We start from the raw sequence: 23,938 nt of genomic DNA on the forward strand, positions 1-23,938 counted from the left end.
ACACACACCCCCACCCGCGGGTAGCTATAGTTCGTTCCAGCCGCTTCCCCTGCGCAGGGGCAGCGATGGTTTGAGCCAGTAGTCACGGGCTGGAGGAGGCCGGCGGGTGCTGGCGCCGCTCGGGCGGGAGTCGGGGTCGCTGGCGGCGGTAGCGGCGGGTGAGTGAGGGGCGGTGTGGTGAACCGGCGGCCCGGCTCGGCCCCTCACCGCGGGAGCGAGGCCAGGAGGTGATCTGGGTCACAGGCCCCTGCGGGAAGCGGCTCCCTGGCCCTGCGAGGGGCGGTGTCCCGGCTCCGAGGGGTTGGGGCCCGGAGCGCCGGGAGTGGGGGCGTCTCGGAGGCGGAAGGGGCGTGGGGCTCCCCGATGGGCGGCGGGGGGGGGCGGTATAAGACGGGGGCTGGGGGGAGGGGACCCCGCCGCCGCCGCCGCCGCGTCTGTCAGGGGTTCAACACCCCCCCCCGGCCGGGTCCCCAGCTGTGTGGGGCGATGATGCACACCAGGTACGCCGGGGTGGTGCTGGCGGGGGGGGTGTCTGTGCGTTAGGATCCCCTCCCCGGCCGGGCCCCCAGCTGTGTGGGGCGATGATACAGGCCACGTACCCCGGGGTGGTGCGGGGGGGGGGTTCCGTGCGTTAGGATCCCCCCCCCGGCCGGGCCCCCAGCTGTGTGGGGCGATGATACAGGCCACGTACCCCGGGGTGGTGCGGGGGGGGGGTTCCGTGCGTTAGGATCCCCCCCCGGCCGGGCCCCCAGGTGTGTGGGGCGATGATACACACCAGGTACCCCGGGGTGGTGCTGGCGGGGCGGTCCATGCGTTAGGATCCCCCCCCCCCCGGCCGGGCCCCCAGCTGTGTGGGGCGATGATACACACCACGTACCCTGGGGTGGTGCTGGCGGGGCGCTCTGTGCGTTAGGATTCCCGCCCCCCCCCCGGCCACAACTGCAGAGTAATGCCTGAGAGCTTCCCAGGGAGCGGTCCACAGCGGGGCAGAGCTGGGGATCTGGGCCGAGACAGGGAAAAGCCCCGTCCCCGGCGGAGCTGCCGAGGAGAAGGCTCTCCCATCTGCCGTGTGACAGGTCCGGGAGGAGAAGGCAAGAGCTAGCTAGCAGGAGGCTCTATGAGAGAGAGAGAGGGTTTAGCTGGCCCGTGGTATCTATTAAAACAAGGTGAATGTCAGTGCAACTGTAGTAGTTTTGTGTCTGGAATTACTTTAATGATTGTCAAAGGGTAATGCTAGGTTTCAGAGTAGCAGCCGTGTTAGGCTGTATCCGCAAAAAGAACAGGAGTACTTGTGGCACCTTAGAGACTAACACATTTATTTGAGCATAAGCTTTTGTGGGCTACAGCCCACTTCTTCGGATGCATAGAATGGAACATATAGTAAAAAGATATATATCTATACATACAAAGAACATGAAAAGGTGGGAGTAGATAAATCTACTGTGATTTGTTTAGTTTGTTCTCTACAGGTTCTTCTACTGCCTCCTCAGCATAGTTTCTGAGCACCTTCTAGTAGCGTATTGAGCAACGTGACTAATATCTGTCATGTGTGGTTCATTCTTTCTCTCACCCTCTTCCTCTGTTTCCTTTACAGATAGAGATTTTTCATCCCATTGAGGTTCAATCCCTCTGAAACGAAGTGGTTGCTGTAGGCCCTGGGAATGCCAGTGTGACTTCAACCTCACTTATCTCTAGTTTCACTCAAACTATAGCAAAGGGAGAAAACAAGAACTGGCATTATGTCATCTTACACAAAAAACTATAATCCCTTTGATGATGATGATGAAGGTGAAGGTTTGAAGCCAGTGAAGTGGAACAATGGAAATGACATCTTTGATGACCCTACTGAAAGGCAAGGTAGGGAGGCTACAAATAAACAGAGGTATCTTCAGCACGAAGTTCTGAGGCGGGCTCAGGCCACAGAAGACAGCACTAATAGATCTCTTTCCCTCATTTATGAATCTGAGCAAATTGGAGTAGCCACATCAGAGGTAAGTTCTTAATGACAGTATTGTTCATTTTATACAAGATATAATGAAAACTTTATGTAAGTTCTCTTCTGGTTTATTTAGTCACATATTAGACTCACTCAGCAATATTAACACTAAAGATAAAGAGACCACATCAGGCCCACATCTTGTAAACATTTAAGCATGTGTGTGACTTTCCTCAGTAGAGTAGCATGGGGCTAAGTGAGTGCAGGATCAGGAGACAAGTTTGATTGTGACAATATGTTCATGCTGAGTGGCTTCAGCTTTTAACTAACCATATCAAAAAGGTCCATATTGGCCTACTGGTTTTATTAAATGTCTGCGTAGTCTACACAAACTTCAAAAACAACTGAAACCAGGAAAAAAAAATCTAGTTCAATACCTTAAAAAGCCTTAACTGCCAATATTTTGCTTGCTGTCATGGTGAACTGCTTTATAAACTGTATTTAAAGGGGGTTTAAAGTGAAAACTTTGTCTTTTATCAAATACTCCTATTAGTTTCTTGGTAGTCTGTAGAAATTGTTCATTGTTGCCAGGGCTGGGAGGTGATAATGGCAGTGAAACTGTTAGTTAGGTGTGTATGTAAATATATAATCTCATAGAGCTGGAAGGGACCCTGAAAGTCATCAAGTCCAGCCCCCTGCCTTCACCAGCAGGACCAAGTACTGATTTTGCCCCAGATCCCTAAGTGGCCCATACAAGGACTGAACTCGCAACCCTGGGTTTAGCAGGCCATTGTTCAAACCACTGAGCTATCCTTCCTCCTAGTTAGTTTTTTTGTTTGTTTTTAAATCCAAGTTGCAGGTTCCTTGGCTTTTTTAAAGTCTTAAGGAGAGCGAACCTGAGTTCTTTCAATGAAGCTTTCCTTTATAGGGTCTGATTAAGACTCTAATAACATTAGTCTGATGTGTAACTGTATTTTAATAAAAATGCCAATTAAAAATTAGCAAAACCTATGTAGGTATTCTGTTACCACAATTGTTTGTTGAAAATGATTGTTCTACCTGTGTGAAGTCTGATAGACCTTCTTTTTCCTGTTAAGTTGTGGCCTGCAACTACTATAGCACACAATGCAATGTGCTTAGACTCATCCCTCTTAATTATTTCCCTTAGTCTGATGGGGATGTTTCAGAATAAGTGATGATGATACCTATTCCAAGTATCTTGAGTCACTAATTTGGTCTTCTGGGCTGCATCATCTGTTGAGGGAGGATGTTTGCTCAAATGGTAGTAATGTTTGCATATACTATTCTGAGGGAATACATATACACAAGTCATATAATTGTCTATAATAGCTTGCATGAGTAACTTGATTAAAGATAGTAAACTCTTCAATATGCACACTTTGAGAAAAATTCTCTAATAGTGGAAGGAAAAATCCAACACTTATCACAAAACAATTTGGTCTGTTACTGAAAATCTGAAAGAAATTTGCGATGTAGGCCTGATTTAGTGTTAATGGTAGAGTCTGAATGGCACAGAAGTGGTTGCTGGAGTAGGGAAACGGAAAGTAAAAAGACACGATAAAACTAGTCATCTAAAATTTGGTAAATCTAGGAGAGAATATGGACAGCAGTTCTGTTTTTCATTAAAGCAACTGCAAGCAGATGGATTCTGGCTGCATATCGTTAAGCCATTGAAATATCAAACTGCATACCTGTGTGCTTTAGAATTTTAAAAGCATAGGCTGTAGGAATCAGTTAATGCAGAAAAGACTCTTAGAAAAATGTTAGTGTTATTTTCTTATATCAATGGATCCTTTCTGAATGACCTAATGCAGACTATTAGTGTGAAAATGGTACCCTTTGTTAGTGAAAATGTCAACCAGGAATTGAAATAATTCTAACAGCATTACTTGCCTCACTAGCGTAGATTCTGCATTAGTAATCTCTTTTCAGCTCTGTACTTCCATGGTACAATATAACATACCTTAGCAAGGGCAGATAAAGGTATTAGGACCTGATAAAAATTGTGACTATAACAAGTTTCTAGATCTTGTTCACAGTAGGTGGCAGGAAGTTGGCATTTCTTAATAAGAACTGTAGAGCTAATGAAGGCTACAGTTGCCTTGAGCTGGAGTTGGCAGTTCTTGATTTTAGTGCCACAGGGCTAGACGCTTTAGAAATACTTCAGGGAGAAAGAGGCGCTTTTTTGTTCAAGCAAGTCTGTTTTCCTCTGTCTACATTTTTTGCTTTCTCTTTTATTGGTTATCCTCCTCTTCCTGGAAGCTTTTAGTCATCCTTTTTCACAGTTGCCACCACCCTGAAATGTAATTGTCAAGTTTTTGTTGCTTTTGTTTGCATGCATCTAATGCTGAAGACAGAATTAAATTAATAAGGAATCTTGTTGTTTCCACTTTTCTACTGAGCTTGTACGACGGAATAGGAAAGTGAAACTAATTCTGCTGCTCCACTTTCTGGAGCAGTAAGAAGCAGTCCCTTTGGGTGGCAGGCCAGAGAGCTTAGCGAGATGCTGGTTTGATTCCTGATCATAGCCTGCTTACAACTGCAGAGTAAAGATTTACAAACATTTGTACTAGCAGATAGACTGGTTGAAATCTGGACCATTTCTATTTGTTACTTTCATCATCCACATTAGGAATTGCTGCATGCATAATTAAATATGATATGAGGCAGCATGGTCTAGTACAGTGGTCCCCAACCTTTTTGTGGCCAGTAGCACATTCATGTTTTCAGAAGAGTGTGGCGGGCGCCAACAATTTTTCAAGGCTTATTTTGTATTTGTACATTAAATAATACGAAAAACATCATATTTAATATACATAATATGTGAATCCATAAGATAAAAAGGGTAATTTTACATGTAAAAGGTATTAATTAAATTATTCGGCAATTACTCTTTCACCTTACCATGTGAATTTGCTCTTTTTTATCTACCTGTAAGAAAAATTAAGGAGTTTTTACAAAATAAATAGCATAAACAGTTTTCATCTTATTTATTTTAAAAAAGTTAAACATTGTTGAACTGCTGGTCCAAATATATTTATTATCCTTTCTTTAACATAGAAGGAAGCCTGCCGCCCCAGAGTTCTCTGTCTCCAGCAGGGGCGGTGCCGCGGCTTCTCTCTGGCTTCGAAGCCAGAGAGAAGCTGCAGCCCGTCGCCTGCCGGGGACAGAGAACACCGGCGCCCGCAGCCTGCAGCTCCAGAGAAGCCGGAGAGAACCCGCAGCCCCGTGTCTGCCAGGGACAGAGAACACCAGCGCCTGCAGCCCTGGATTTCTTTGTCCCCGGCAGGCACGGGGCCGCAGCTTCTCTTCCCTGCTGGGCACTAGGTGGGCGCACATAAATGCCCTGGTGGGCGCCATGGCACCCACGGGCACCGCGTTGGGGACCACTGGTCTAGACATATGTAAGCAAGGAGGGCTTAACTCAAATTTCAGGAAGGATTCAGTATTCTGGCTTCCTGTTTCCATCTAACTGGCTCTCCTGAGTAAGAACAATATCTTAAAGCTGTGACACTTTAAATGCATGTATGATAAACAAAGAGGATCTCTTACATGCTAAGGAGATGTATAGCAATTCTATATAATTATCCATAAAACACAGCCCGCTAGATCGAAAAGGGGAAAGGCAGCTCTTGAAAGCTTATTCCTAAATGTTGAAATCATTGACATCACAATCTGTCCCTTGACTTAACTAACTTCCGTTTTTCTATTTCCCTTTAGGAACTTGTACGTCAGGGTGAAGCACTAAAGCGCACTGAACGAATGGTGGATAAAATGGAGCAGGATTTAAAGATTAGTCAGAGACACATAAATAGCATTAAGAGTGTCTTTGGTGGTTTTGTAAACTACTTCAAATCGAAACCTCCAGAGACCAAGCCTGAGCAGAATGGAGCCCCTGAGTACCAAGGAAACAGCAGGTGAGTAGAATGAGAATTTTAAGAGTGGTAGTGGTCAGTTGGAGTTGGCAGCAGAGGCGACACATAGGTGGGGCATGTGGGGTTTTATTCATCCTTTTTCACAATTGCCATTGCCCTAGATTGGCCTGCGGAGGATGGAGAAGGGCTCTGTTCTCCCACTGCACCTGCCCCCCAGCATGCTTGGGCCGCTGTCCCCAGCAGCCCCCACATGTAATATGGGGTGGGGAGAGCACTGAGGCTGGGGCAGGGGGCTGTCACTGGACAAAGGAGACATGCAAGGTGGTAATGTGTCCTCCTCTTTAGATTGTGCCCACCTTCCCCCCCCAGTATGGGGAGGCATGAGTCATCTACGGTTGGCAGGGATACCTGGCTCTTAGTAGAGAAGTCTTGAAAACTTACTCTGTGCACTGCACGATGTAAACTAAAAGAACACTACTCCATCATGTCACCCCTGTGGCTGGAATAGATTTCTTGAGATGGTCTGCAGGGACACTATCCCCTTCTCTATTCGGATCCCTTCTTAAAATCTACTTCTTGCACAATTTAGAAGTAGCCAACACATTTTAGTTTAAATAACATAACCTCCATTCTCCTTTATTCCATGCTGTGTACTAGCCTGAGTAATAGTCATCTTACTCTGTTGTGCTGTGTCTGATATTGAACCCCAGTTCTGCGCTGGAGTCTGCATAGGCACCAGTCAGCACAGACCAAACTGCAATGTTGAGGCTTTAGTTTGTAAGCTCTTTAGGTCAGTGACCAAGTTTTTCATCTGTATTGTGATCTCCTAGCACATACTTCGGTACTCTATACTAATAAATATAAGCCTCTGGAATTTTGATCAAACCAGCATGCGTTTCTGCCCACTAAAGATGAAAAGTCTTCGATACTTAAATGGTCAATCAAATATTGCAAAAAAAGTTTGTTATATGTTAAAGACAGCTAAATCTTTAATTTTCTAACTTGATTTCAAAATTTGGAAGAAGGAAAAAAAGAATGTTTTTAAGCCTTAGTCATGGAAATTATATTGCTGCGAGTTTGTACTGGTATATGCAGATATATTTCATGGGGTAATAAGAAAGTTGACTATTGAAAGCATTTGAAGACAAAAGTGCTGTATGGGTGCTAAGTGTTTTTCATGATCTCTAGAGAAAATCAGTATCATCACAGGATGGTAAGAAACTATATAAAATATGGCTGATCCAAAATTGAATAATTTTTATTTTAGTTATAGAATTTGTCTTACAGTAGTTCTGAAATGTTCCAATTTTCCAATGACTTGTAATGGGGATCAGGTTCTTTCAATTGTATGTTGTAAATTAGCAAGATGGTGACTATTTTCTTCTCTGATGCTTTTGCTAAAAAGTTTTTTGGTACTTGTGGTAAGAATAATTTCATATTATCTAGAAAGTTCCTTTAATGGGAACTCTGTAGAGGTTTGTAGTTGTACAGCCTTGTAAACTTGCGTACCAGTTTAAAAAGAAAAAAAGTAGGAAATCCAGAGCTGGACCCCTGCCATAATCAAGCATACTGAAAAACTCCCTCTTGCATATCATGTGGTCTTGTACTATTTCTCTTTCCAGTTTACTAACAACTCTGAATAAAAACAAACAAAAATTAAGCTAACTGACTTCTTAGAGCAGAACCATGTGACATTCACCTTCAGTGCAGCAGCAATGTGTGAATAACACAGCAACATTGTACCTGTATTGTTGTTTCGAGGGCGGGGGGGAGGCAGGTTAGTGTATGGTCTTTGGCTATATGTCTTGGCGAGTGCCTCCACTGGTAAAGACTGAGGGCTTGATTCTGTTCCCACAGAAGTTTATAGGAATTTTTCTGTTGTCTTCGGGGGGGCTTGATTGAGCCATGTAAGATTAAAAATGAATGTCAAGAGAAGGGGAGCTGGTTCTGAGTAAGAAGCAGTTAGCTACTCTTAAAGGAATTTGGGGCCTAATTCTAGTCAATCGGTACAAAATTCAACCAGTGGGCACCAAGAATATTTCATCTTTATTTTTTCTCTCACCAGATTAAAAGAAGCCATGGTCTTTAGTAAAGAACAGGAGTCGAAGTACCAGGAGAGTCATCCAAATTTAAGGAAGCTGCGTAATTCTGGTTTGTTAATGTATTTGATGTTGCCCGTCACTTTGGGTGTGCTTTACATAGCTTAGAGTTGTGTCTATTTAGCCTTCCTGGAAAGAGTATCATCACATGTAGACACTAACAATAAAGAGGGTTAGAAGCTTGCAAGATTCAGCACTGTTCCTTCCTCCTGCAGATGCAGCCTAAGCAGTGTACAAGAACCTACCTAGTCTGTTCAAGTATAGCCATATCCTGTCTGTCAAATGGTTAAAAATGGTTCAGAAGGAGCATATTTCAACCATATGTTACCACAGCTTTCAAATGTGGCTGACTCCTTTATCAGTACAGATGTAGCTCACCCTAGTCCGGGAGACACGTCTTATTCATATAAAATAGCATGTAGGCTTTTGTTCTGTCCCTTGCTCTTGTACTAAGCAAACTTCAGCTAATGTCTGGTGCTGAATGGCCATAGCCTGCTTTAAATAAGGGCCCATGTTATAGCTAGTTTTCTATATTTGTGGGGGTTAGAAAATACTGAAGTCTTTGAAATAGATCTATAAATAAAGCAACACTGTACCTTACTGATCTAATGCACACTGAAAACGTAACAATTGTGTGAACTTGGTGTTTGGCACTTAAATGGTTAATTTCACCACTTAGCATTTACCATGTTATATGGGGTGCAGAAATGACACTTCTGGCTCTATCGTTTGTCTGCCAACGTATAGAGAGCTTCACTCTGAAGATAGCAAAGCATTAATTTACAACAGAAGGCTAGAAGCCTTTCATTTAATTAAAAAACAAACACACAACTTGGGATTTCTTGTGTTTAAAACATTTAAATAGATCTCCAACATATGAAAGCTGACTACAAGAGGTACAAGAGCTTCCTAGTGACTTGCCCTTAAGGGGCACTGTTTGGCTTTTGTGGCTTTGATCCAGTTTTTTTCCCAGCTAAGTAACAGGACTACAGAAAGCAACACACAGGACTTTAGTTACTGCTTTAATTTACAACCAGGAAATACACTTGCAAACTTGTATCTCTGCATATCGTAAAGCTAGACCTACTGATAGTGATGTTTCATTGAATCTATTAGGTCTCACTGAGAAAGTCAAATGACAAAAAGCCAGCTGTCAGTCAGCTAGAGCAATTCTTAATAGTTCTGAACCATTCCTTTGTTTATTTATGTGGACTAGAAATGTCTTATGTTGTTAACAGACTATGATTTCAGTGGAACCAATTCAGAATCTTCTGCCCAACCTGATGTTTATCCAAAGAATCAACATCTCCGAGCTTACCACCAGAAAATTGACAGCAACTTAGGTGAGTTAGAAATGGAAGCTCTGTGACTTAACATGATTTCCATATCTCGCTATTTAAAGCCTGAGAGAATTCAGAGCAGTCTATTCCCAGCTAGCTCTGTCCTTAAAACTTTGTGTTTAGTTTACACACAGACCTTTAATCATACAAGATTCTCTGTGTATGCAGTTTCAATTTCAAAAGCCTCTGCCTGGTAGATCTGCTACATGCTTTAGGCCAGTCTTCACAATTAAGTCCCATCATGTTTCACACATACTATGAATTTAGTGGTCTGCTTCTTGTCCAAAATGGATTTTGACCAGATGGCAGACTGTTGTAGGACAGATGACACAGGTTAGTAATAGATCTGAGTTAAAAATGCTTTTAACGTAAAACCAGTTATAGATTGAAACTGGCTAGGATTATTGCAATAATATAAATATGTATGGAAACTAACATCTGCAATGGGGTATCCCTGCCGGGGTCTCAGTATTTTCTGTTTTCTGTGAGCCTATGGCTTTTATTTCAGTATTGGACTTCACTAAGACAAAAACAATTATTCAAAGATGTTTGGTTACTGAACTGCTGAACAATTTATTTTTTAAAGAAAGCCACACTACGGTCATCCCAAAACTTTTTAACCTGGTACCAGTTGCTACTTTGCGTAATTTAAATATCTTGCCTTTGACTACATCAAAATAATATCTGCTGTATGTTTAACCAGTTGCTGTGCAGACATTCCTATGCAACATCTCTTCAAATGAATGGAACAGGGCCAAGCAGGTTCATCCGGCTATGCTGAAAAAGCACATTAGCTGGGTATTACTGATAAGAATACCAGTAAGGAAATACTCATGTTAGCATTTAAATACCAAAAATATGAATACCATAGTCTCCTGTAATGTAGAATGTACCATTTATTTTGCATAGTATGTTTGAGTTTATATGAATGTCAGTAACACATCAGTTTGGATTCTGAAGACTTCATAAGCAAATGCTTAAAACGTCCTTTTAATGAGCTTAAAATACTAACTAACTGTGAGAGACTGCTCATGTTAGGGTGTCAAATGTACAGAGTCAAGGAAAAAATATCCATCCTTAAAGTAAAGGGAGAAAGTTCACATGTTTAAATATACACCTCTACCTCCACATAACGCTGTCCTTGGGAGCCAAAAAATCTTACCACGTTATAGGTGAAACCGCGTTATATCGAACTTGCTTTGATCCACCGGAGTGTGTAGCCCCGCCCCTCCGGAGCACTGCTTTACCGTGTTATATCAGGTTGCATTATATTGGGGTAGGGGTGTGTTTTAGACACAACAAATACCTTAGTTTATAAAGATCAAAATTAGTTTTCACCATTTCTGTCTTTTAGTTTACAATGTACTTTGAGTAATGAAAACAGATTAGTCACTTTTCTGGTACTAATGTGCTACCAGTGTTGTAACATTTGTGTTGCAAATATTGTAGGGGAATAGTTAAGTCGCTTTCACTGACACTTGGTTTAATTTAAGGTTTTGGGGGAAATGGGAATTTTGACACGCCCATTTAAATGGCACCCTATATCGTGTAATTCCTGCTGTTTGAACCTTCATACTCCCTCTCTCCATTGGCAGATGACATGTCCTCTGGGCTGGGCCGTCTGAAAAACCTGGCTCTGGGTCTGCAGACAGAAATTGAAGAGCAGGATGACATTCTTGACCGGCTAACTGGAAAAGTAGACAAACTGGATGTCAATATTGCAAGCACTGAAAGAAAAGTCCGACAACTTTAAAGACTTCTCAGAAATTCTTTCCTTCAGTGTAAGATCTTCTTGGATGTTTATCTTGCTGGGGGGGTTCTTTGTTTTTGTTTTTGTTTTAAATCTTGGGCAATATCCATTTCTTACTTTGTCAGTGGTTTAGCTATCATTAATATCGCAGAATCTTGAGTGCAACATAAGATCTTAAAATACTTCTTAATATATACATATGTGTACATTAGACAGCACATCTTTCTGCATCTGGTTACAATCCTTCACTCTGGATGCCTATTCATTTGTATTATGATGTGCCATGTGCATATAGGAATTTTCAGTCTACATGTTTCAGTGCCCTTACTCTTAGAACTGTGGCAAAGAAAATTAACTAAATTTTCAACCTGTTTTGCAATGAATTGTTTAAGAATTTAAAAATAGCTATATGTAAACATACAGATTACCAGCTGTAAAAATAATTCTGAATGATGTTCCCTAGCATTTCTGTGTTTGTTCCTAAGGAATCTCAGAGGTCTCCAAATAATTGGAATAGTTGTCAAATGTGACATGCAATGATGCTGGTACTAACACTGTGCCTAGGGGGAAGTGATTCTGCACGCTCAAAAATCCTCCACTGATGGTGGCGGTTGTCCTTCATGTGCTGCTTTTCGTCAGCCTACTGAGTAGGTGGCTATTTGAACAGCAGCATCTCTCTTAAAAATGGAGATTTGGACTAGTACTTCAATATTAAAAATTTTAATTTTTTCAAATAGGAAAGGTGGAGTGGGGGAGTTCATGCCATAGTCTTATGTGATGACTATTTCTTCCACCGCCATCACCATTGTTGAGAAATTAAACTTGCACATATACCTACATGCTCTCCAGCTCTCTGGCTTTGCAATTTTTAGTTCCTACAGATGACAAATGTTTTAATTACTTCCAGTTTTCAAAATCCAAACTGGAATCCACCTGCTGCGTTTATTTTCCCCTTATGCCTTTGTAAATAACATTGTTAAACAAAAATCATTTTAATTCTACAGCCGTGGGAAGGTAACAACCAAATGATCATCATCTATCTGCCTGATTGGTGACGTCTCTAAAATGAGCAGATAGTATCGATTCAGATCTTATTGGACAAGTGTCCATATCGCAAAATTCACCACCACATTTGACAGTAAGAACCTGGTTGGCAGTCCAAGCAGAGAGGCCAGCAAATTAAAACCCTGTTCACTGCACCTCATCCCTCCAGGTTGTCATGGCACATCGATTGGCACTGTGGAGAAACTTGCATTGTATACAGTTGCCTGTGCTTCATGTTGTGTTGATAAATGGAAAACTTTGGTGTCTAGGTCTGTTGATTCAGTACCTTTCATAATCACTAAATTAACACATTTTCCCATTTAAAAAAAGACTTGTTCAAATCCCATCTTCTGCCTTGGTGAGAACATACTCCCTCTAGCGCATAAAGGACTTAGAGAATTTTCAACCCTCTTGTTCTATACAGTCTGTGTAGGAAAGTAAAGCATTAAACCATCTGAACTTCCTTGCTATTGGGGGGCAATGTTACTGGAAAATAACTCCTCTAGTGCTCCTGGTAATTACATTTCTCTGATGTGAAACCATTTGAAAACTAGTTTATGCTGCACCCTGCCCTGCTGGTGTCACAAATATCACTTTGCAAAGAAAGTGGCTGCCACCAGCCAGAAACGCATAGGTGCCAATTATTAGAGTATTCTGCCATATATCTTTCTTCACCTTTTTAATTTTCTTTTCATCTCCCATTTGGAAGTTTTGAAAAAGCCTGTTACTACCTACACATCTTCTGTCCTTGTGTATACATACCATTACTAGTGCTTTCCCCCATTGCCAGGATATTCACGCGTGATTAGCTGTCGCCTCTTAATGTTAAGGCATTTATTTAGGAAGTAACAGATCAGATATCATTAACTTGTAAAAAGCTGAAAGCGTGTGAGGGGAAGGAAGATTCAAATGTTTGTCCTGCCTACCTTTGATGGCTTATTTAAGTACTCGTCAGAAAAAATTGGAGGCGGGGGGGGGGGGAGGAGGTTGTGTTTTCTTGCTATAGAACTTCCAGGACACAGTGCTGATTGACAGAGGCATCTTTCTTTTATGCGTCCGAGCTGTGTGTATATGTATTTTATCCCGAGTTTAAAAATTTGTGGAAAATTCCACTACTAGTTAGTAACACTATTAAATTATTTGAAATCTGCCTTCACATGTATATGCTTACCCCACAACTAGACTTTTCCTAAAGCAAGACCTTGGTAATCAGTGTGCAGGCTGAATAGTTTTCTCCATTGAGTTGTAGCTAATGGAGAAGAAATGTAGCTAGAAGATCCAACTACGTGTTCGTGTATATTGAAAAATGAGAGGAATATGGGGCTTGGATATGAACAGTGATGGCAATAGATTTGTTATTTTAACAGGGATGCCTTTATGACATAATTTATTTTAAGAAGAAATAGAATTTATTGCACAAAACAGGACTTCTTTTAATAATGTAGTTTTATCAACCTTACTAAAAGCTGCTTGTGTCCTTGGGGGAAGACCTTTGCTATAAGAAATTTACTTTGGCTTTTAGAACATTCTGATCATTACACATTTCAAACTAGAACTCAGAATTATGCGGGATTTCTACAAAGGCCTAATTTCTCATCTCTTTACTCAACCCCATTCACCCTTGCTAGTTGGTGACATCTGCTATTTCCTCATTGTTTACGGGCTTCCTGCTCTACTAATGTCTATGGTCCCATTTTAAAGGGTTGCTTTCCACATTAGGGCTCTTTTGTGGGGATGAGAGTTGTGTTTAAGCATAAACTAAAATCTACTGCAAGCTGAACTCCTTTCCTAGCTTTCATAGAAAATGCTTTACACTGTCTGCTGCTAAAGAACATAAACGTTAACAATGTGAAGAGAGCAATGCTGTGTTTTGTAATACAGTGATGAAACTCTTGCTGACTAAAAACTATTTTTCAAAAAAAGGAAATAACTGAAAAGCTGACTTTTTTTTTCTTTCCTAGAAATTTCTGTCTTCCCATGCTGCTGAAGGCTTAATTTCTATAACTAGTCTTTTAGATCCTAAAATACCATTTCATCTTTCTGTCGGATACCATTGAGAAACTTACCCTCTCATGTTGGCCTAAGCTTTTTAAAAATGATTCTGCAAGCTTACCCTTGAGTGCCAGTTCAACCAACTATTCTGCTTAAGTGTGCCTGTTAGCAGGGTAGCTCCCTTTCTTTACAGCAGAACTTCAAAACAGACTCCAGTGAGAAACTGCTGAATTGGAATTATTTGCAAACTGGACATCATTAAATTATGCTTGAATAAAGACTGGGAGTGGAGGGGTCATTACACAAAGTAAAACTATTTTCCCATGCTATTTTTTTCCTCTACTGTTACTCACACCTTCTTGTCAACTGTTGGAAATGGGCCATCCTGATTATCACTACAAAAGTTTTTTTTTTTTTCTTTCCTGCTGATAATAGCCCACCTTAATTGATTAGTCTCATTATAGCTGGTATGGCAACACCCATTTTTTCATGTTCTCTGTGTATATATATCTTCCTACTGTATTTCCCACTGCATGCATCTGATGAAGTGGGTTTTAGCCCACCAAAGCTTATGCCCAAATAAATGTGTTAGTCTCTAAGGTGCCACCAGTACTTGTTCTTTTTACTGGTAGTACTGTAGACTAGGCAACGTTTATTGGCTTGAGTGGCAGTTAGTGTTAAATATCAAAATAAGGTTGCAAAAACTTCTATGCAGGTATCCTTATAAAGTGAGACTGGCTCCCTTGTAGGAAGATTAATTTCTTTAAATGAGATTAGGGGTATTACGATTATTCAGAATTTTTATCTGTCTGAGCATAGATTTGACAATAAGCAGCCCTCTTTTAAGAAATTAAATCTGGCCATTGGTTTGTAATAAATTGTACCTATAAAACTGTTCTTGAGCATTGAACCAAAACTGCACTAAATCTAGAGCAGCCAAGATGTAGGCTCTAAGGCCCTGTTCTTGCACTGGGAACTGCACAGGCTGAGTCTAACTGAAATCATTGGGGCTCTGCCTGGGCACATGGGTCTGCCTGCATGGTACTCAGTGCAGGATCATGGCCTATGACTTTGTGTGTGCATACAAAATGTCTAGAAGAAACTCTCTTTTGCTGTCTTGAGGCTACTGTATTTAGATCGTATGCAAACAATACTCTGAAAATTTAGCTTATGTCTAAAATTTCAGTTTTTTACATGATTGAAATGTAAAATATTTTGCTGCCTAATAGCTTTTGTGAATGTTCAGCTTATGTAAAACTAGGAAATAGAAAATACTTTTTCTAGCTGTTCAGCCTTCAGAACAAACTGACTTTTGTTGTTCCTTTTACATGGATAAATCCATAGAAACGAGAACGTTTTTGGCTTTGAAATTTGTGTGACATCAGCATTATAGGTAGTGATTATTTGACTACAGCCCTGGCCTTTATTTTAATAGTAACATAATTATACACCACACAGATTTAATTTTTTATGCAAGCAAAATTGAAGTCTTTCTCTTTCTTTCTTAATGAAAGATTAAAATGGATTATAATTCAGCAATTTAAGATGTCAAATGGAATCTATATTGAAGGGTGAGATGCTCAATAAAAGTGCTTATTGTACATGAAGACTTGTTGCATTTTATTTCCAGGATGAAAGTATTGTTTCCAGATGCTGGACGCCATCAAAGTATATTGATTGAATTTTTTTCCATAAAAGGATATTCTTTAACTGAGGATATTTCCATTATAAATAACAATCTGTCCACTCCCAAAAGCTGCTCTAGTGTGGTGTCATTCTTAGGAACTATAACTCTGGAAGGAGATGCTTTAGCAAATCTTGTAATTTCACCAGTCATTTCCTGCTGAACAACAACCCTTAATACTATATAGGAAAATTAGGATTTCCAATGCATGAGCCTATTGGGATTGCTGTGCCTGGTAGCAGATGCTTTTGAGTGTGGGGTGAATTTCTGCCTGACTCTGTGGTGATCACTCTAGTACCTGAATCTTGGGGTTTGGCATGCCCTCAATTAACATGCATAGCTTTAATTGTTGGTAATAAAATGTAGACTTTATTTAAAAACATCAAAATCCAGCCACAGTATTTGAGTCTAGCAGTGAATATCACAGGTTGGCTACGTTCTGTGTAAGGGGCAGCTCTTGGGGAATAAGGCAATCAAATTATACAGTGTGTTGCAAGCTTTAAACCAGCAGGAATGTAGTTTTGGGCATGGTCCCCAGTCTGGTCATACCAGTATTTTTGAAGGTGCCTGTAACAATGGTGGTGATGGTACTTGTATTTGGGGAGAGTAATGTGGATTTTGGAAACCTCTATATGGTAGGGATTTAAATACCTCAGTGCCAGTTAGTGCCACAGGAAAGAGCCTTTGAAGGTCTTATTGCAAGAAATTCTTAGTAGAAATGAGGAGCTAGTTCTTACAGGAATCGGAATGGTGCTTAGAATTGAAGTATCTACTACAATTCTAGTGCCACTTGTGTCCCTCAGCATGGATCTCCTACAAATAGGAGTTGAGAACCTCTCTGTCCTCCTACCTTGTAAACGTGGCAGATGAATCCTAGAGTACAGCAGAGATGTTGGAGAGAAGTTAGAAGCACTGTGTACACTAGTCTCTTCTGGGTCTCAGCTCACTGTACTTATGTGCAGACTTAGATTTCTTCCACAACTGCTAGAATTATCTGGCTTCATGTGAAGATATGGGGCTATTTTATTTATGGCTGGCCAGGTATTTTCTCCCTTTTATGCTCTCTTAATGGGTTTCCTTGACCACAACTGAATCCTTGGCTTTCTTGGAAGTGAGAAAGGGAAAGGGAGGTGAAGGAGAGATGCTCATGCAGTTATGTAGGCAAAAAATGGAACGATTGTCCTTTTGGAAGAAACGGATACCCTAACCTCAGCTGTGTTTCTTTTCCTCCTCCAGCCCCTTCTTCTTTCTCATCATCCTCAACTCCCCTCCTCCCCTCCCCCACACAAACAAAGAGAGAATTCTCCCATTTTTCATTTCCTTCAGTGTGCCCTTTCCCCCCGGGGAACAGAAGATTTATAGAATCCTGGGGCTGAAAGAAAGGTGGAGTTGGCCCCAAAATAAGAGAGCTGCCAAACTGTTACTAGGAAGCTGTCTGGATGTCTTACTAGGGGCAGGGGTTGTGTAAGTACAATAACTTGATAGTTTTCCAACTAGGCCCTTTATAGCTGGTGCAGAGCTATCAGGCTGTGACTACACTGTAGACAGAGTGGAGATCCCTAACAAACAGATTCCCATTGCTGTGCATTGATGCCTTGTGGGAGGACGGACCTCATTGACATCCTAATTCTGTGTTTCTTGGTTTGTATAGCTTTCTTAATTAGTTTATTGGTAAATATGATTTTCCTGTTTATGGAAAATCAATTCTATCCAAAGATGAGCCCAACACTCTATAAGCAGGTTACATTCTGCCTCCAACAGTGTTTGGTCTTGTCAGTACACCCGACATCCTTCTGTTTTTCACAGCAATTGGGGCAACAGAGATGTGAAATGTGCTACTGAGACACTCTGGGTTTCTTTGTCCTTCATTGTGGCAAGGAAGGGAGAGGAGAGGGGTTGGAATTTATAAATAATGTAACCAAAATGTTCATTGTCCCTAGAATGTGCTGGACCTTGCCCTTAAGAGTTTATAATCTAAATAGACAACATGCATGCACATAGCAGTGAGTGAAAGAAAGGATGTTGTATGAGATGTTTTTAATCTCTCATTTTAAAATGTTTATCATTTTGCCTTTATTTATGTAAAGCTGTACCCAGACTTATCAGATGTGTTTAAAGTAAAACAGACAAGGATTAATGTTTATGTATTTTGTTTTTATGTTTGTTTCACCAATACCAGTGTATTTACTCATTGGTTTTAATCCCTTCCTATGGTCATTTTAATTCTGCATTCTGCTCCTCTCACTTAATCCTGTCCCTATACCCCACTTTTCCTTCCCCTGTATCTCTGCACTGTGACTTTTAGCTTTCCCCCCAGCTTCCTCCCTATTCCTCCATCCCACTATTTATCTCCTTCCCTTCATTGGACCTACCCACCTTACCCCAATGGAAAGGAAAGGGGATCTGCTGATGTTATTCCCTTTGTCCCTCCATTGAGTCCAAATTCTTCTCAGCCCAGGTAGTGGGCTGGAATTCAGGAGACATGGGGTTCAGATCCTGGTTCTGTCCGTTTCTTTGTGTGACCTTGGGCAAATCCTTCTGTGCCTTAATTCCCTTTCTGTAAAATGGGGATTGTAATATTCCCTTATTTCACCGGGGTAGTGTCAGGTTAAATTAACCCATGATCAGGAGCTGCTTGGATGCTATTGTGATGGGGGCCATAGTTAACTAGCTAGAAAGCTGTCCGTACTAGATGCTGATCTGTTATTGGCTGGATCCCTTCTAGATGAGCCCTGTACTGTTTTAGCTCATTGAACAGTTAGTGGTTGGGTTGTGGTGTCTGGGGGAAAAAGTTCTTCTGCCACAATCACGGCCTAGCTCATCTTTTGAAGAGACCAATACTGTAGTTGGGTTTTCATCACAGAAGCTGAAAGCAAAGGAAATGAAGATGATTCACAGGTGCATAGTACATTGGCCAAACCGGACAATCTCTACGCAGAAGAATAAATGGGCACAAATCAGACATCAAGAATTATAACAGTCAAAAACCAGTCGGAGAACACTTCATCCTCCCTGGACACTCAATAACAGACTTAAAAGTGGCAATTCTTCAACAAAAAAACCTTCAAAAACAGACTCCGAGAAACTGCAGAACTGGAATTAATTTGCAAACTGGACACTGTCAAATTAGGCCTGAATAAAGACTGGGAGTGGATGGGTCATTTCACAAGCTAAAAGCTAATTTCCCCATGCTAATTTTTCCCACAGTGTTACTCTCACCTTCTTGTCAACTGTTTGAAATGGGCCACCCTGATTACCACTATAAAAGTGATTTTTTTTTTCCTCCTGCTGATAATAGCGCACTTTAATTGAATTGTCTCAAGTACTCCTCGTTGTTCTGGCTACACTGGCTTTCCTAGCATTTCTAGGTTAGAATTTCTGGAAAGGCATTTCCTTTCAACAATCTCCGTAAGCTAAATAAATAATTTAAAAAAAAATGTTTGTTTTACTGATCTGCATCTGGACTGTACTATTTCCCACTCCAGCTACTGTGCTCCAGTGCTGGGTTTACGTTGGCAAGCTCTCAGCAGCCTGAAGGCTTCACCTGTGTCCAAGGGAGGTGAGCATAACCCCTCCCCATGTGTATCACATGGTTTCAGCTGAATACTTAGGCTTCTACCAGGCAGTAACAATGGTCAAAGATGGAATAATGCTATTTTCTGGACTGTGCCCCATTAACAGAGATGAAGGAGGCAGCAATTTGTCACCCTAATTCAGCAAGGCATGTGCCTAACTTTCACCATGTGGAAAGTACAATACACGTCAATGGGGGTTATTCGCATCCTTAGTCAGACACATGGTTACATACTTGCTGAGTCACTCGGGGCCTGTGTTATTTGGTATCTTGGAGCATCTTCAGTAATCTCTAAGGAAACTTCTTTCTCCCCCAGGCTTGGTGAGTGTCAGTATTGTGGGGACAGTTCTTGTGAGAACATATTTTTGTTGTTGTTTTTTGACCTTTTGTGGTTCTCTTTCAACTTTTACTCCCTGGGAGTAATGGCATATAATAGAATTTGAACAGTTCAAAGATTTGGACTGAAATTTGGTAAGCTTCGTGAAATTGAGTACTTTTGTTGTGGATGTATATAAAATGAGATGTCTTAGCAGAGAAAAGAAATTCATTCTTCAGATATATTCTTACCCTCTTTCTGTGATGATTTTTAAACTATTCAGTTAGCCATTGGCCATGTACTATAACAGTCCTACCTAACTTTTATTTTGAATTTCATCAACTGCTTTCCCATTTTGATACCTCTTTCTGCAGTATATCATGACTGGAGTGTTGTCAAATAATGAAGGAGCTGGGAGAAAACAGCCAGGAGGGATAACTTGAAAATCTGCTGACAAGAAGCAATTAAAGGCAATGTTGGGATATAGTGAAAGATGGAAAATATTGAAACTCGCCAGAAATATCAAAATAAACATCAGCAACGGTCGTGTCTCTGAAGTGAATTTCTCTGGTGCTTTGCACAGCTATCATCAAAAGAAAACAGATGGACTGTGAAATGTGTGAGCAGACTGACAAATTGGAATCTGATCTTCAGGAGCTTGGCCATATTGATGTTCATAATATTATTTCCCTAAAATAAGGCGATAAATAGCTTCTATGCACTATCATATTTTTATAATACAGAGAATAGCTGGAAAGTTAATCTCAATGTAGGTCAAATGTAACAAAGCAATTTTGCTTGTATTATGTGAGGGTGAGTAGATATGAGCAGACAAGCACTTCAGTACATACTAGCTTATTTCTTCCTAACCCAGTAAGTAAAAGGCTAACGTTCCCATGATGCTAGTCAACTGAGGGCCACGTTGGCAATTTGCCAGGATCGTGAGGGCCCAGCAAGTTGTGCAGAATAGATCATATTGCATCTGCCTCATTTTTAAGATGATGTTTATGGTTGGTCAGGATGGAGCAGAGCATTCTGGGATTTGTAGCCTTGATTGACCACCCTCATTTGTAATACAAGGATACATTCAGGGCTCGGTTGTAAGTCTGTGGGCTGTATTTGGCCATCCCTGTTTTAATCCAAGGATATAATGGGTTTAAAAGCACAATAAACTTCTCCTCCCCAATTCCCAGAAAATTACCTATGTTCTTTCTCTTTGTGAATGAGTATGGTCAATCACAGCCCAGGCTTTGTTCACTTCATTATATAATCAAGGTTTACCAGTATGTAGTAACTAAAAGTAGCAGTCAAACTGGCAAGAGCCACATCTTAAACTGGGCCATTCATATTCAGGGTTGCTAGAAGAAGATCTGGATGTTATTGAGGCATCTTTGGGAGGACCCATGAAAATAATTTATTTTAAAAAAATAACTATTCATGTCAAAATTTAATTTCCTCCTTTCACGCACCCCTTCTCCTCTTCAAAGGCAACCAAAAATCAGTTTAAGGACTGAGGCTCCCTATTAGAATAGGAAGAATTGTTTACTACTAACAGTTAAATTTCAGCCTTCATAAAATGAAAATAGGCAGAGCCTGACACAAAAAGGAGCAGATTCATTTCTGACATTGGCTACACAATTTCGCTTGATGCAGGGTTTTTTAATATGCTCACATTAGGATATTGTTGAATCAGAGAGTGATGTGTGGATGGTCACAAAAGAACAGATGGAATTCTGAAAGGTCAAAGTAGGACTCAAGAACATTTTCTCCCCATGTTCCTTTTCCTCTTGAGTGTGGTACTGTTCAGTGCTGACAGATGGTGACTCAGCTGCAAGCCGCTTCATCAGAGGACCTACATAAAATCTTTAGCTCTTGCAATTAACTCAAATTATTTTTAGTTAAAAAAAATTAATTGCAATTAATCGCAGTTTTAATTGCACTGTTAAGCAATAGAATACCAATTGAAATGTATTAAATATTTTTGGATGGTTTTCTACATTTTCAAATATATTGATTTCAATTACAACACAGAATACAAAGTATCCAGTGTTCACTTTATATTATGTTTGATTACTAATATTTGCACTCTAAAAATGATAAAAGAAATAGTATTTCTTGTTGCACTACAGTACTTGTATGAGGTGAAATCTCTTCATTGTGAAAATGCAACTTAGAAATGTAGGAATTTTTTTTGGTTACATAACTGCACTTGAAAACAAAACCATATAAAACTTTAGAGCCTACAAGTCCACTCAGTCCTACTTCTCATTCAGCCAATCGCTAAGACTAACAAGTTTGCTTACATTTATGGTGATAATGCTGTCTGCTTATTATTTGCAATGTCACCTGAAAGTGAGAACAGGTGTCTGCATGGCACTTTTGTAGCTGGCGTTGTAAGGTATTTATGTGCCAGATATGCTAAATATTCATATGCACCTTCATGGTTTGGCCACCATTCCAGACACGCTTCCATGCTAATGATGCTTGTTTAAAAGAAAAAGTTGATTAAATTTGTGAACTCTTTGGGAGAGAATTGTATGTCTCCTGCTCTGTTTTACCTGCATTCTACAATGTATTTCATGTTATAGCAGTCTTGGATGATGACCCAGTACATGTTGTTTGTTTTTAAGAACACTTTCACTGCAGGTCGGACAAAATGCAAGGAAGGTACCAATGTGAGATTTCTAAAGATAGCTATGGCACTTGACCCAAGGTTTAAGAATCTGATTAACCTTCTAAAATCAGAGGGATGAGGTGTGGAGCATGCTTCCAGAAGTTTTAAGAGCAACCCTTCAATACAGAAACTACAGAACCTGAACCACCAAAAAAAGAAAAACCTCCTACTGGGTGGCATCTGACTCAGATGATGAAAATGAACATACATTGGTCTGCACTGCTTTGGATTGTTATTGAGCAGAACCCATGAGCAGCATAGATGCAAGTCCTTTGGAATGGTAGTTGAACCATAAAGGGACTTTTTTTTTTTATAATATAGAGATATACCTATCTCATAAAACTGGAAGGGACCCTGAAAGATCATTGCGTCCAGCCTTCACTAGCAGGACCAAGTATTGATATTGCCCCAGCTACCTAAGTGGCCCTCTCAAGGATGGAGCTCACAATCCTGGGTTTAGCAGGCCAATGCTCAAACCACTGAGCTATCCCTCCCCACAGTTAATTTTTAGTGCATTTGGCATGTAAATATCTTGTAACGCTGGCTACAATAGTGCCATGTGAATGCCTGTTCTCTCTTTCAGGTGACATTGTAAACAAGAAGCGGACAGCATTATCTCCTGCAAATGTAAACAAACTTGTTTGTCTGAGCGACTGGCTTAACAAGAAGTAGGACTGAGTGGACTTGGCAGCTCTAAAGTTTTACATTGTGTTATTTTTGAATGAAGATTTTTTTAACATAATTCTACATTTGTAAATTCAACTTTAATGATAGAGATTGTACTATAGTACTTGTATTAGGTGAACTGAAAAATACTATTTCTTTTGTTTTATACAGTGTAAATATTTGTAATAAAAAACAAATATATACTGAGCACTGTACACTTTGGATTCTGTGTTGTAAATGATATCAACGTATTTGAAAATGTAGAAAATATCCAAAAATCTTTAAATGGTATTCTATTATTAACAGTGCAATTCATCGCAATTAATTTTTTTTAATCGCTGGACAGCCCTAAAAATCTTTTGAAACAAATAATTCTCAGATCCATCTTCCATGAGGGAGAGTGGAAATAAGCATGAAACCCTGGCCTTGTAGCCACCTACCTGGGCATCTTGAGTGGGAGAGTTGGAAAAGTAAGGATGAGCTAGCTCATGCAACAGCCAAACCACATCCTTAAAGGTGAACTATAAAGCAAAAATGAAGACTCAGGTAAGTACAGATTTCTGTACAGCTCCATTCACCAGGCTTTGGAGCATATTCATCAAATAAATGTTTTAACTAGCCTTTTAAAAATGTTTTCCCCTTTCTGAAATTAGCATTCCACATCCTCGCTTGCTGAAGCCCTGCCCATTCTGAAACATCCCAGATACCGAGGTTTTCAATAAGACTTCTTGCATGTCTGATGTCATAGAATGATACCTTCTGTGATTTCTTCAAAAAGCAGGAACTGCCAAGAACTCTTTTAGAAGGGAAAAATATTTTTAAAGAGACTTCTGTAGCAAATTGCCCCGATAGCTTGGTTAGGCTGTGTCTTCAGTAAATATTTCTTTTGTGCCACTGCTACCAGCAGTGTTAATAATACTGGAAACACTAGCATCCATGGGGCACAGACATTTTAATCACGGTCATC

The 23,938-nt window shown here is 40.5% G+C and overlaps 1 protein-coding gene across 3 annotated transcripts; it reads left to right on the plus strand.

Annotated features, from left to right (window-relative positions):
- The first annotated feature begins 10 nt into the window (after positions 1–10).
- SNAP29 (synaptosome associated protein 29) lies at positions 11–21,512 on the plus strand. 3 transcript variants are annotated; one of them, XM_039505483.1, is made up of 7 exons: positions 11–158; positions 1,595–1,991; positions 5,678–5,874; positions 7,898–7,983; positions 9,170–9,274; positions 10,867–11,052; positions 20,006–21,512. In XM_039505483.1, the coding sequence occupies exons 2-6, from the start codon at positions 1,740–1,742 to the stop codon at positions 11,022–11,024; spliced, it is 798 nt and encodes a 265-aa protein (XP_039361417.1). In that variant the 5' UTR covers positions 11–158; positions 1,595–1,739; the 3' UTR covers positions 11,025–11,052; positions 20,006–21,512. The 3 variants fall into 3 exon arrangements, with proteins under 3 accessions (XP_039361417.1, XP_039361420.1, XP_039361419.1); XM_039505485.1 differs by having other exon boundaries at positions 87–227; XM_039505486.1 differs by lacking the exon at positions 20,006–21,512 and having other exon boundaries at positions 10,867–14,186.
- The last annotated feature ends 2,426 nt before the right edge of the window (positions 21,513–23,938 follow it).

The sequence above is a fragment of the Mauremys reevesii genome, linkage group 18, assembly GCF_016161935.1.
Source record: "Mauremys reevesii isolate NIE-2019 linkage group 18, ASM1616193v1, whole genome shotgun sequence".
Classification (NCBI taxonomy): domain Eukaryota; kingdom Metazoa; phylum Chordata; order Testudines; family Geoemydidae; genus Mauremys; species Mauremys reevesii.